The sequence below is a fragment of the Strongylocentrotus purpuratus genome, unplaced genomic scaffold (genome assembly GCF_000002235.5).
Source record: "Strongylocentrotus purpuratus isolate Spur 01 unplaced genomic scaffold, Spur_5.0 spur5_scaffold_16, whole genome shotgun sequence".
Taxonomy (NCBI): domain Eukaryota; kingdom Metazoa; phylum Echinodermata; class Echinoidea; order Camarodonta; family Strongylocentrotidae; genus Strongylocentrotus; species Strongylocentrotus purpuratus.
The window spans coordinates 2,028,225-2,043,588 of record NW_022145601.1 but is presented as its reverse complement, the minus strand read 5'-3'; the positions used below and the strand labels follow the sequence as shown (position 1 = coordinate 2,043,588).

Sequence of the window (15,364 nt, the reverse complement as noted above, 5' to 3'; positions counted from 1 at the left end):
AAGATCAAGATCCATTCGTTCATAGCTTATCTTGATGGGATATGTAGGTTGTTCATTTCAAATTAAACGTATTTATGTGTTTCTCCGATACTTTGAGATTCGTTGGAAAGATGAAAAGTCACTGATCAAAATAATGTCAAAGCCTAATTGACGCAAAATCTTGTTTTTTTTATAATCATAGTAATTAAGACCCTAAAAACCCGGAAATTACCAATTTGTTCTTTCTATATGATGGCGCGAAATTGTATAATTTCATACTCGCGCACGCTCGCCGTTTGAGCAATGGCAATACATAACTGATTATTAAACTCCAGGGAGCTCCGCCGCGCCACCGACTGGCCAAAAAAAAATAAGAAAAATGATTAAAAAAGAAATAATGTAGAAAAAGATTATCAGAAAGGCAGGTGACGTAATTGATCCAGGGTCCTCAGATTGTTGTCATGACTGCTTGCGCGCACGTGCATTACAGGCGCATGCCACAAGGAATGCTTACTCAAATTTTGTATTCAGAATGTTAATAAACCAAAGCGGAACATATGTGACGTAGTTGACGTATTTGGCCAATCAGAACGCTTTATTATCACATCGGCAAAGTTGACTACTTTTGTTTAATTATTCATGAACATTCGCGTGATTTTTCTTGGTTCCTGACTTTGGTACAGCGTAAAATATAATAATTGTGATATTATTGTAAAGAAAAATATTTATGCTTTATCCTGATTATAACATCTTCTTGACGCAAGAATGATTTCTATGTGAAAATCTGCCCTACTCTTTAAATAGATTTATCGTCGAAAAACCCCATTTTCAAGGCGAAATATCAGTTTCCAAAATATATTTAACATGATTGTCATATAAGTATATAGAGAGTACAACTTCGTATCTTTAAAATGAGACCCATTTCATGAGAAATGAACAATTATAAAGGCAAAAACTGCCGATCGGGAAAACCGTATGCACTACTCATTATGTATGCAAGACACGTACATTTTTGCATACGTGCTGAATAAAATAGAGGGTTTTCGCACCGGCTGCGGTCTGACTGGATGTGCTTGGTTTGCTTTAGTGCGCAAAAAGCTGTAATGTTGACAACTTTTTCAACGCCAATTCTTCGGTTTATGTTATGGTATAGTACTTCACTATTTGAGACATTACTGATGTTGTATTAATGTGAGATAATCCCATTCCATTCAGTGCAGAGCAATCAATATACAGAGTTTGAACAACACGGTAATAATTGGTAACAATATATTGGGAATACTGCTTTGTCGAGGGCTGGCACAAAACAAATGAATACAAATACGTCGTGTTGTAACCAATGGATGCCAAGTTGGCCAAACTCTGTACATGTATGGCTCTGATTCAGTAAGCCAAGGACGCCCTCTATTATGACCTACAATCATACCTGAGATTCCACAAGCGCACTGTCCGCTGTCTACCGTGGCTCCACCCCAGTAGTTCTTCTGCTTTCCGTCTCTGTCATACCAAGCAGTATAGCCAGTCAAATAGGAAGCATGGCATTCGTACTAAAACGGTGATTGAAGAGAGAAACAAAAAGAAATATCACCCTGAGATTGCTGAAAATCTGCGATCACAGGAAAATAAGTAATGTTGAACCCTAGATATGATGTAGCGTGTCATAGCACGTACTATTCGACACAGCCATCTTATAGGTCATTATCAATATCTACATGTTTCTTCTGAATTATCACTGGTCTCCCCCCTTATTGTTTCCAAAGAAAAGCGACTCCCATTATCCATTATGCATGATTTATTGAATAAAGAACAGATGTATAAGTTGTGTGTTTAGCATAAGTTTTGGTAAATAATTTTTTAGTCAGACTATAGTGCGCTTAGAGACATCAGTATTAAGCACCTAATAAATATTGTGTATTATCATTATTATTAATGTCTCTGTGTTTTTGTCCTTTGCTATTCCACTGACATGCTCTTCATTTTTTTACATATTATCTGTGATATTCATTTTTGCATTGCTCTTTAATATTCTCTCGCCCTCATTACAATGATAAGTGCTATGTTAATATTGTTTGCCATTTCTCGTCATTTATATATATATATATATATATATATATACATAATGATATATATTTTATTTATTCCATCAAGGAACTTTTAGAACAAAATAGAACCCTCGGTTTTACCCTACCTTGATATATTGGTAGCACTCCCCGCTGATATCGGCACCGGTGGTCACTTGATTAACCGACTTGTCACCATAGGTTATGTTTCGGATGAAACTAAAAGGCGCCTCTGCATCTGTTACCAAAGATCGATTTGTCTCCTGGTGCTCAAACGTCGTGATACCTAGCCAAGATAATCAAGACAAATTATAATAATAATGAGTAATCACACGGACAATTTTTTCATGAATAGTAATACATATTATTAAGTTAGTAATTCCCGGTCTTGATTAACTACCCCAAGCTCCAAACAGCAAATATTCTGGTGTTACTCATGAATGTTTCTAAGAATACGAAGCAACTGCGCCGTGTTTTTCCCTCAAATTTAGTAATTGGCAATTACTTGAGAGGTAAAAGTAAGTCAGATCCCTGACCATCATAGTTATGGATTACCTTTTTTCCCCCTTTATTTCCTGATCCCTGTCAATGCAGTACATTTCAAGAAAACGGCGTTCTTGGACGTGTAAATTTCGAAAAGATTACAATATTCATGGAGTATAGTAACTTTGATATATTTGTCACTATTGTACATGACCGATTCGTGACTACTTTAACTAATAATTTATCGTTGATATGTTACCTGTGCTAGCATCCGTAGTCATATCACAGTATACTCTGTATGGATCGACTCCGTTATTTCTCCCATCAGGATCTATTGTGTAGTATCCATTAGATGTATAGCCTTTACGCTTCCATTCAGCACAGGAAACTGATCAAGAGAAAGGAAAAGGAAGGGAGAGTAAATAATTATATCAAGGAGTTTTCTTTCTTCGGTCCTACTCGGACATGAATTTTAAGTCACCATGGTATAGCTATTGATCGATGAGTTAAGTGTGACTGTACCTCTTACTGAACGTCTTCGAATGAAACAGATCCTGGATTTACAACAAACAATATATTACATATTTAAGTAAAACATTTTTTTCTTCATTTTATTTTCACCTATATCATTATAATTCAGCAGATAGGCTACACTAAGCAATACAGCTAGTCTAGAGCCAAGAGACCTTGTTTAACAAGGTGGAAAGTTCACCAAAGCGATTTCTATGTATAACGTTGAATCATATTTGAAACCTGAGTCATAGAGACCATATATTAATTATAAACGATCTCATCATAGAGTGTGACTTACTGGTGTTTAGCGGGTATTTACAGATGTAGCCGTATGTCGACAAGTAGTCTGCATCATACCATGTGCCGTCTGAATTCCATCGTAATACACCACAATCTTCAGATCCACCAGCTAAATAAAGAGATAACAATATCAGAAAGGAGGAGCTTAGCTTTTAAGCTATATTTCATATTTGATTTAAGAACTGTTGTTGTTGTGAAACATGCTCCAGTAATAATTGCTCCGCGATCAACATCCTACCCTAACCGAACCCTGCAACAAAATTAAACACTCGACCCAACTTAAAAGTAACCCTTACAATAAAATGTAAAATAAAATTCTATCTATCTATCTATCAGGCTATAGTTCATCCAGACGTTGGACAAAGCCCTCCTCATAACATTTCCATTCTCTTCTGTCTCTAGCTGTCCTAGTCCAAGCGGCCGTTCACATGTATGATGTTAGGTCATCTCTCCATCTTCTCTTTTGCCTACATCTTCTTTTCTTTCCCATCCTTGGTTGCCATTCTGTTAAACGATTTGTCCATCTATTGTCCTGAAGTCTTAATACATGCCCAGCCCATCTCCACTTTGATTCTCTGACTTTCTCCATGATGTCTTTAACCTTTGTTTTCGGGCGTATGACTTTGTGATTGATTTTGTCTCGCAGAGATAAATGCGACATCTTTCTCTCCGTAGCTCGTTGAGTAGTCACAAGCTTCTGTTCTAAAATTCTAGTGCAACGCAAACCTAAGCCCTTATTCTATATCTTTGACCAATCCCAGTGCGGAGAAATTTTGTAGGAGCACCACGATGGTACCTTCAGAATTGTGTTCAGTGATCAATAATGTATTATTATAAATGGAAAGGAGTTTAGCTTGAATAAATTATGCTTATATTTCAGTCTTTATCAGATGGACATCCACGCCTAACATGCCTAGCGCCTTTACTTATTCTGCAAAATGAATTTGTTATTTACTTACATGGTTCTCCAGAATGCCAGTTGGTATAAGATACAACTGAGCCATCAGTCCATGCCCAAGTTCCCTCTTCATTGAGGTCATTGAACCCAATCCAGTAATAATTCGTACCAAATGTGCTTCTGTTTATTTGATAAATAACAATTGGAACAAAGTTAAACAATCTTTTCACAGTAATACCCTTAAAGGGCCCATGATACAGTACTGATCAAAACGTGTGGTAGCATAAATTTGTAGCGCGTTGTATTTGAAAACAGAAGTTTTACCAAATTTACATGGATTCATATCATGAATCTAAAAATGAATTTTGTTCTTGAACAATGAATTTGACGTTATGTCAAATTTAAAGCAAAGTGCAATTTGGTGCCCTAGCATCGGCTCCGATCTGGGTGATAAAACTGTGATGGCGTTTGAGCCCCTGAGCATACTCGTCCACAGACCACGCTCTGCGCATGCTTGTGGGTGAAAGGTGGCATGGGAGGGTACGTGGCTAAAGATGTGCCTGTGCGTGCGGGTGAGGGTTGCTGCCAATAAGATATTCCATGATGTGGCTCCTGTATTCGAGGAGGGGGTCGGGGGTAGGGGCTTACCTCGATAATACGAGAAGAAAGTTGCTTTCGTCTTGATCAGCTACGCTCGCCAGATCACCGTAGTCATTGAGATTTCTGCACGCATCCAGGGCTGTTGTATAGTCGACGGTAGATTCAACTAGTTGGTAGCATGCATTACCGCTACGTGTCCAACCAGCGTCACACAGATCCTGATCGCTTGTATCATCATCTAAATGATATATAATTGTACAAATTCAAATCAAGTTGCCTATACATTAATTGCGTAAGTTCTGTAAATCGCTACGATTCCTTTGATAAGGGACTAATCTTTCATTTCTATATTTTCATCTTTATATAGGTAGCCCCACATTGTTGACAATGAATGTCATTCGCAATGGCTTACACAAAGAGGATGGTGTCCTTCAAATGAATTTCCGTTATGAAGATATGATCGAAAGTTGATTTTATCAAAACGGCGCTTGGATGACGTCACAAGTACTTGATAACCTTGGAAATGATTCTGTCATGTCTTATGACAATGACCCATGACTGTGTCAAAATTGAAAGAAATTGATTGAACCGATTTTGAGTAATCGCTTGCACGAAAAAGTGGAGAAATAAAAAAATACAAATAAAGAAAGAAAATTCTGACGAAATTAAAAGGTGATCTGTCGTTGACATTAAAATTATTTCGCAATTTTCTTGAAAATGATGGAGGGCAATTTTCTCAAATTTGGTCAGCGTTAGGGTATATAATCTTCAAGTATCTAAATCCAAAAAGGGTACGGGTTTGCTAAGACACAATGGAGATATGGCCACAGAAAGAAAGCCAATTCCCAGAACTGTAGAGGGCGCTATTTTTTGGCATAGCTATTGGAGCGTTAAACTTGGCATGGCTATGTGCAATTATAAGATAACAATACTGCGAGAAAATGAAACGAAACGGAACTGTTAAAAAATAGTTATTGCAATTTTAAATTGTTAGGGGTCCATTTTTCAAGTATTTTAAATATTTTTGACGGAGTCGATTTCATATTAGATAATTTAAATTTCGAGTACGAAGATGGCATTTTGAAGGTCAGGTTGTGCGTCGCAAATAAAAGAACAGATAAAAGAACATCACTTAGACTATCTAGAGGAATTTGTCAGAAGTTTGTAGGATCTAGGATAGTGGAGATAGGAAGGGAGAATGAAAGGCCTTAAAATGGACCAGAAACGGACAAAATGGCGCCTGGACGGCTATGCATGAATGATTTCGGAAATCGAAGAATGTAGTGACCTTGATGTGATGTTAGAGACTATGCCTATGAAATTTGAAAGGAAATTGACATGAGGAAAGCACCTAACTAGAAATAACAGACACTATGTGCAAAACGAATGCGATTTCCTGACGATAACAAGGCAAACACGAGGAAGAAGGATATTAATGGTGCAGAATGTGAACGAAAACACGGCAATGACGAATATCGTCATTGCAAACACGGGGAAGAAGAATATTAATGGGGCAGAATGTGAACGAAAACAAGGCAATGACGATATTCGTCATTGCAATAATCATTAATGAAAATACACTTCATGGTAACAAACGGTAACGAACATTGAAATACATTAATACATATCACTATAAATTCGTATCTTGCTAAAGAAAAGAAAAGTAAGGTGATTTACCCCCAGTAAATGAGTCTTCAATGCGGTCCACTGAGGAGAAAAAGGTGGGAAAAAAGATTGGGATTAATACAAAAAAATATAGTTTAAAAAGCGAACGGTAAATCCAGCAACATCGAGTACATTAATTGTTCTAACTCAGGAGCATCCTTACGATTGTTTAATGAATGCCTGGGTGTATTGGCTGTGGACAGATTGACCGATTAAATGACTGTTGAATTGAATCGAACGGCTGCTGTAAATCAAATACAATGTCACCACATCAGCGCCTTCTGAGCTAAGTAAGAATCTAGAAGACTGACATGGAACTGAAACTTACTGATCCGAACAAACATGTGATAAACAGAACCGCTATATGGGTTAACAGTCAAGTCATTCTCCTCACTGAGATAGCACCTGTTGTAGGATGGTTCATAGTCAAACGATCTACATATGAAGGTGAAGGCTGACACACAGGCCTGGGCGCATTCTGCAACCGTGATGCTAGACAGAACTGCGTTGTTGTTATAATGAAGGTACCTTTCTTTGATGAACATGAAATCTGTACGACCCGTCACAAGGACTAGAGAATGGAAAGAAAGGACGAAGCACAGGGTCAGTGTCATTTCACCAAATATTTTTACCAGAATGGTAATTCCTGATGTTTATATCATCGGGATCATTATCAGTATCATCTGCATTGTCGTCGTCGCCGTCGTCATCATCGTCATTATTATCACCATCATCATCATCATTATATTCATCGTTAAATCATTATCTGCATTGTCAACGTAACCATTATGCCTATCATCTAACAAATATAATAACGACCATTTGTCGGAGCGCCAATTTAATTTTGTTTCATACTTCTTCTTTTTCTGGGAGTCATAGTGCCAGATACGTTTATTGACAACTTTGTTTAACGATCAGAAATTTTACGAAGCTATGTAATAATAAGTGATCGTTTTCATATAAAACTTACAAGATTCATCTCCCTTGCAGTATAATGGTCCTAGTGTATAATACCCGTACTCGTTTTCTTGTCCTGTGTCACCAAACCTCATTTCAGTAACAGGTAAGGTAGTCTTATCGGTAAGATACCCCGAGTCTTCTCTCCAGGCATCGTCATCATTATCGCAGTTGCATTGGTGACCGTTGGTACATGAACCTGAAAGACAAAGATCAAGATCCATTCGTTCATAGCTTATCTCGATGGGATATGTAGGTTGTTCATTTCAAATGAAACGTATTTATATGTTTCTCCGATGAGCTTGGTTTTTGCTTTAGTGCGCAAAAAGCTGCAGTGTTGACACCTTTTGCAACGCCAATTTTTCGGTTGATCTAGGTCGTTTATTTCAAATCGAACGCATTGTGGCGTAACCGGGTCCTGCCGGGGAAGCGTTCTGCCTTGCAGTCTCTCAAAACCCGATCCACGCTCTCGACAATCATTCATCATCTATATCTCTCAGTGGGCTCTCACAAAAGTATATCGTGTAAGAAAAAAGTGGACTAGCTCTTATTAACTTACTCCCGCAATCACTGAATGTCTGACAGGACTAAAGAAACAACACATGCACAGTATTTACAGTTCAAGTAACTTTACTCGTTCCTGGTTACGGACCTGTCGCAACGACAGGTCAACGCTGACTCCTGACTGACATCTCACGATGTACATGTATATATCTCACAATCAACTATAACGCTCTCTACGTCTTACTAAATTACTGGGCTAGTTATGCTACACAGCCCCTCCCAAAGTGTGGGCTGTCCTCGGACCACTCCTTAACCAAACAAGATAATAACACCTCGGAATAATCTTTCGAAAAAAGTATAACAATAATTAAAAAAATCCTTAAACTGCATACTAAACTAAGGTATAAAAACAAAATAATCTATGTACAAAAGTAGAGAGAAAGAATAAAAAAAGGAGTAGAGAAAGACGGGAAAGTCATAGGAAAGAAAAGCTGCGGAAGGTATAGGACCAGAAATGTAGAAGCATGAAATACATGGAATAAAACACATTGCATATGTGTATCAATGCGTAGATATAATTTTGTTCATAAAAATATATGCTTATACATGTTAAAATAAAACATAGCCCTCTTCTTTTTCTTCTGCTATCTAACAAATACAAAACAATGCATCCCTGAACTATTTCATAGTAATAATACAACATAATTAATTCTTTCAACTTTGGCAAAGTGCAAAATAAGAACTCGAGAAGAGTGGAAGAACAAAAGAATTAGAGGGAGAACGAATGAAATATAAGTTTGAAGTCAGACAATGGGTGAAGGATAGAAGGAATGCAGGATTCAAGATGAACAAGATAAGGCACAATTCATTACAGGTACATATTATGTACCTGTAATGAATTGTGCCTTATCTTTTTACTTATTAAGTAAAAACAAAATACATTGGCAGGAATGGCAAAGTACAGACTGCTTAGTTTGGGTTTATGGCAAGATTAACTGAGTTGGGCCTTGGTGGATTCCTAGTTCTCGCGGGATTTCTCCTAGAGGCTGGGACAGGAACCTTTCATGGTGCAGGTACAGTCGGTTCAACAAGTTTTGAAGCTTCCCTGTCGACGGGGTCAACCTCCTCTTCCCCTCCTAAAGCTGACATGTGCAAGTTGGCTAGGAGCGTCCTGCTCAACCTTCGTGCTGACTTACAATCGCTTCTAACTAGGAGTCCTTAGGGCTGAAGAGTGCCACTTCGTAGGGTTTCAACCTGTCCAAATGAACTACCTTAAGCTGCCGTACACTCGACCGAATGTCTGCATCCGTTCCTACCCAATAGAACCTTATCTCAGGTCTTGTTCATGCCAAGGTATCCACTAGACTTGCCACCATGCAATTCTTTCAAAACGACCTCTCGAAGCTTAGCTGATAAGACAACATTCAGTTACCCTATGGCCTTGGTCACATTCCCATTTCCTGTAGAGAACACCTTGCTTCATTTCCAGTTGGGCTCACTTCCTCCAAGGGCTTCTCCACACTGGACTTTGAAGCCATTGCCGACCAATCCGGCCGGTCCCCTGACCGCTGCTTTGCTTCCAGGATACATGTCGTACTTGACTGAAGGATCTTGCGCCTCGTCTTGGCTCATCTGCTCATTCTTGATGCTGGGTTCTATCGTAACTGTCCTTGTCTCCACATAGCTATCTCAGGGTCCCTCCACTGTCGGTGCTATTTGTTCATCAGAGATTGCTGACTCCCTGAAGTTCCGCTTACACGCACTGAGCACAATTCGTCACTGCCTTCGCCTACACACGAAACATTGGCAAGTGAGCGTCCGGCACTGTGCACGGTTTTGAAGTCGCACTCTGCTATCACTTGCAGCCACCGAGCCATCGGTCCCTGCAAATCTCGGAAATGTATAAATCAAACGAAGTGCCCGATGATCATTCCTGACCTCAAATCTTTGACCATAATATAGGCAATACTCCATACAGGCGCTATATTATTATTTACACAGGCGCTAAACCTTACATGTATAGGCGCAATCCCTGCCTTAGCTCCATTATGTAGCCTCTCCACTTGCAGACTGAGAAGTTGATTCTGTTCTAAGAGTTGTTGGTTCTGCATCTTAGACTGTCCAAGATCATCATCTCCATGCTGAACCTCTGCTGAAAGCATCCCAATTTCATCTTCTATAGTCACTCGTTGACCCTGATAGCAGAGACTGGTAAATATCACGTCATATTTACGTCTTGTACTACGTCTTTAAGACGACGTAACACGACGTCAAAAAGACATGATTTTGCACCCGCGCACGTCGTCACGAGGACGTCATATTTTGACGTGATTTTTACGTCTTATTAGTCAAAGAAAGACGTCTTTAAGACGTCAACTTGTACCATAGGAAGACGTCATATGGACGTCATATTTACGTCTTTTAGTTAAAGAAAGACGTCTTTAAGACGACATAACACGACGTCAAAAAGACTTGATTTTGCACCCGCGCACGTCGTCACGAGGACGTCATATTTTGACGTGATTTTTACGTCTTATTAGTCAAAGAAAGACGTCTTTAAGACGTCAACTTGTACCATAGGAACACGTCATATGGACCTCATATTTACGTCTTTTAGTTAAAGAAAGACGTCTTTAAGACGACATAACACGACGTCAAAAAGACTTGATTTTGCACCCGCGCACGTCGTCACGAGGACGTCATATTTTGACGTGATTTTTACGTCTTATTAGTTAAAGCAAGACGTCTTTAAGACGTCAACTTGTGCCATAAAAAGACGTTGTATGGACGTCATATTTACGTCTTTTAGTCAAAGAAAGACGTCTTTAAGACGACATAACACGACGTCAAAAAGACTTGATTTTGCACCCGCGCACGTCGTCACGAGGACGTCATATTTTGACGTGATTTTTACGTCTTATTAGTTAAAGAAAGACGTCTTTAAGACGTCAACTTGTACCATAGGAAGACGTCGTATGGACGTCATATTTTGTCGTGATTTTAACGTCTTATTAGTCAAAGAAAGACGTCTTTAAGACGTCAACTTGTACCATATAAAGACGTTGTATTGACGTCATATTTTCTTTTTAGGTCTTATTGGTTAAATAAAGACGTCTTTAAGACGTCAACTTTCACCCAAGAAAGACCTGTATACGTTGTATGGACATCAAATTTTGACGTTACTGGTCATTTCGATGTACCTTTTATCCTTACATGATCTTTACGTCTTTGTTGTCCTCTAAATAACATCTATAAGACCACCTGATCAAGGAAGAAAGTGTAAAAGTCACTTCATGTACACATTCTGAACAATCACACAGTAAAATCAAAGCAACAAATATTGCATCACATAATATATATATACATGCCAGACAGAAAGTAATTTTCATATTTTTAATGTACACGTATATGGTATGAAAATGGATAACAAAAATATAAAATACGTATTTCTATACCTTCTTATTCTATCTAATTTTGCTTCCATTGGTACAAAATCTTTTCATCACTATCCTGACACTTCCTCCAAAACATGCTGTATAAATACCTAGTGTATTTCTGTCAGTCTCATAATTTATTTTAAGAAAGTTAACAGGCCATCACAAAGATATCTGTTTCGTTATAAATTGTGCTACAAGAAACTATGACATATTGGCTAAACTTATAAGTCTTATGGTTGTGGGAAGCAGGTTAGCAGCATAGAGACTAGGTAAAGCTATACTGATACCCGCAGTATTTTAGTAGACAAGCAAACAGCACACTGGGGAAGTTCCTCATATTCAGCAAAACAGCATAGTGGAAAGCTAGGCATTCATCAGTGCAGCTCTACCTCGTCTCCATGCTGCAAAACCGCTCCTGACAACCCCAAGACTTTAATGCAAATAAAGACTATCACATAAAACAAAAGGTTGTTGGAAAGAATTTCTGAGCATGAAAGATCAATTCTTGTTACATACAAGGGGAATATCTAAGTTCATGGCAAGAATTCAGTATAAAGTATAAAACTATACAATCTAAATCACACACAGGAGAAAAATGGCACAAATGATAAACACATGGCTTAGCTAAGTTATTTCTTACACTCAAAAGGAACAAGTTGGCAGCAAGGGGAACAGGGAGAGCTTCACTGATACCTGCAGAGTTTTCTGATGATGGTTGCTTGCCCGTCAAAACCATGATGTTCACATTTGGCGATACAGCATATTAGAAAACTGTGCAGAAATCAGCTCAACTGTACCTATTCTCTGTGCTAGAAACCTGCTTCTTACGGGCACATGACTTAAATATAAGAAAAGGCATTAGTGGCAACATTCATATTTATAAATATCAAAAAATTAGTTTTGTTGCAAATACAGAAGCTGAAGTTCAAGTATAAAAATACAATTTATATCAGATAACATTCCCGCCAGTACGATTGGCTCAGTTGGGCAATTCCAAGGTGACTGTGGAATAATCATTCAGAAGATATTTCCCAGTTTAAGATAAAATAGCAAACATGCTGAAAAAGTTTAGCACAAAGAGATATATTCCATTGCTAATGTCACAACATTCATTTGCCAAGTCCCAGGAGTTTCACAAAAGAATTAAAATTTAACTTAAATTTTAACAGCAAATTCAATATACATGTAGGTAAGCCATATTGTGCTTTCAAAATCACAGATACAATCCAAGAATTTTATACTTTTAACTACCAATTTTTTTTTCAAACCACAAGATATTTATGGTTTTCATTGAAGGCGCTACTGTGTGTCACTCTTTAACAGTTAATTCTCCCAACAAAATTTTGAATTTTCCCCAACCGTTTTTCCATGAAAATAAGATATAAAACAGGCCTTTAAAAATCTTTCAATGCCTAAATTTGGAAAAGGTATTGGAGCTAATTCTTTGCTTTGTGATGATTTACACTCACTTCAATTTAATCAAATTATAAAAATATAGTTGGGAGAATTAAGGAATGGATCAGATCAGTTTTCCCAATTTTTATCATCAATAGTGGTCTATTTTTAACTCAAATGTTCAGATTATCTTTAAGTGTACATACAGTATAGCATTGAAGTCAATACCTTAGCATCATTTTCTCTCATATGAACAATGTTACCAAGTCCCTTTAAGGCTCCTTCAGATATGATGCTGCAAAACAAAATCTCAGAGTTTTTTTAATGTTGACATAGAGTTCAATATGCTTTACATTTCTGTATATTATTTTTAAAAAAGAGCTCACTGAATATGCGCAGTCCAAAACATACAAAGACTTGTTGCCATTCGCTTTACACATAAAACCAAACTGCATCATTTTCGAAAATTGTTGGCGGTTCACGTTCCGTATCTGAACAAGTCTTAGTTGCCTAATAATGGAATCGATTTGTATTGTATTTAACTCACTCAATTTTTCTCTATTACCAACTTATATATAATTTGCAACAGGTTTTAAGAACTGATAAGAAGCGGATGGGGGGTGGGGGTGAGCATGAGACTGAGCATATCAAGTCTACTACATTTAAGCATTATGAAACAGGTCAACTTCATAAATAGTAATTACAAATATATGCAAAATACTGGAATCTTTTACTCAAACTGTTATTATGTCAGTTCGTACACCCTGTAATTCATTAAAATTGTAAGTGACATGAATGGGAATTTCAGTTCCACAGCTTAGCCATTCAGGTTTGTGGCTACACCTCACCTCTCCCCCTCCCCCAATCTCTCTCTATAAATTATAATGAAGTGAAAAAAAAACCTTTTTTCTAGCAGTTTAACTATCGGGTGAGTGTAGATCTACATGTAATTTTGGAAATATTCCTCTTCAGCTTGGACTCATGGGTTAGCTTTTGGGTGGAATCTCTGGCATTATGCACGGCTTTCAGATCCAGGGAACATAGACGCAATGAATTCTAGTGCATGAATAAAGCAAAAAGAAAGGAATACAATTTAAGACAAACTGTTATATATTTTAAAACTGGAACATAAACAATGAATTAAATAATGAATTATGTCAGAAAAGTACTGCTTGGTAAGATTTATCAGAAATAATTTCTTATTGCTCACAAACATAAAGTCATCACACCTTTGGATTTTAAAAATTTGTGGGCAATGCAAAACGTGATTCAGGACTTTGGTAAATTATCAATACAATTGTAGTTTCAGGGATGCCAGTTAGAATTGATCAGAGGGCCTGAAAAATCACCTAGAATGTGCTAGCTTGTACACAAAAAACCTAAACTGTGGTATGAAAATAACTCGCCAGGGCCTGAATTCAGGCTGTTCATGCCTGAAAACTGGCATTCCTGTAGTTTGCTGATGAGGGTAGAATGAAAGCTCCTTGACCTATGTTGAAGGGTAAAAAAACATTGTTTGAAACTCACATAATATTGTCGGTTATTGCAACATACCTGCAGGTTTTAGTGATCTAAAATTAATTGAATTATAAATATATTTGAAACTCAGGACACATAACTGAAATAAGCCTTTCAAATGAAATGGACCATTATGTAGTGTCTAATTGGTCAGTGTCTCAGTGATCATGCACAATATGACAAATAAATGTACAGAAATAATACAAGTACATGTACACATTTACCGATAATGGCTTCAACTGTTTCAAGAGGCTGCTGATCCTTAGGGAAGTAGGGAACATCCACAAGGTTGAGAGAGAGTAGCATTTTCTGCATGGTTTCACATCAATATACTGAGGCCACAATGTGCTTTGAATCCACTTCTTTGACAAAAGATGTTAAAAAAAGATGCCTACAAATAAATGAGAAAATGAATAAAGAACAAAATGAATGGTTGATAATGTATGCATGTGCAACACATATACTACAAACTTCTTTGAACAGCCTGTGGGGAAAGAATTTTGTTTACCATTTACAGGTCTAACTCTAACCGATTATTTCCACATAAAGATTTCTGTATACGCGGTAGACTATAAGATAAATTTGCTGTCTAAAGACTATAGAAACGACTTGTTTAAGGTAACATGTTTGTGACACAAGTCACTGCTTTATTCCTCTACGTATCGACACGTAATGCTCAATTTCCAGACATCTGGGCCCGGGCCGGTAGTACACTTTCTCACAGGTTTCACTTTCACTGCAAACCGCTGCACATTACAAGTGCATACCGACGTGGTTGCGGGCGGGCGCACGCCTGTGTTGTGAAGTTATCTACCGTACAATGAGGAGGTAGATCACTTCACGCAGACTTACGTGCCCCTGCAACCCTCCATCTGTATGCACTTGTATTGTGCAGCGGTTTGCCGTGCAACCTGTGAGAAAGTGTTTACTACTATCAACGTTTTTCCGAAAAAATACTCCCCCCAAAATAAGAAAATTGACCAGAAACAGGTTAGAAACATAGACTTTTAAATCATGACCGGCATTATTTGAACATTTCATGAATATTTGCTTGA

At 37.7% G+C, this 15,364-nt stretch overlaps 1 protein-coding gene across 1 annotated transcript in view; it reads right to left on the bottom strand.

The window, feature by feature from the left end:
- LOC105439570 overlaps positions 1-4,745 on the bottom strand; it is a 37,957-nt gene extending 33,212 nt beyond the window's left edge. The window contains exons 1-6 of the mRNA XM_030987642.1: positions 4,642-4,745; positions 4,295-4,413; positions 3,334-3,444; positions 2,782-2,910; positions 2,168-2,325; positions 1,406-1,526 (exon numbers count right to left, since the gene is read on the bottom strand). Coding sequence (XP_030843502.1) covers positions 1,406-1,526; positions 2,168-2,325; positions 2,782-2,910; positions 3,334-3,444; positions 4,295-4,413; positions 4,642-4,745 — 742 coding nt within the window. The remainder of the gene's footprint in view (positions 1-1,405; positions 1,527-2,167; positions 2,326-2,781; positions 2,911-3,333; positions 3,445-4,294; positions 4,414-4,641) is intronic.
- Positions 4,746-15,364: the final 10,619 nt, after the last annotated feature.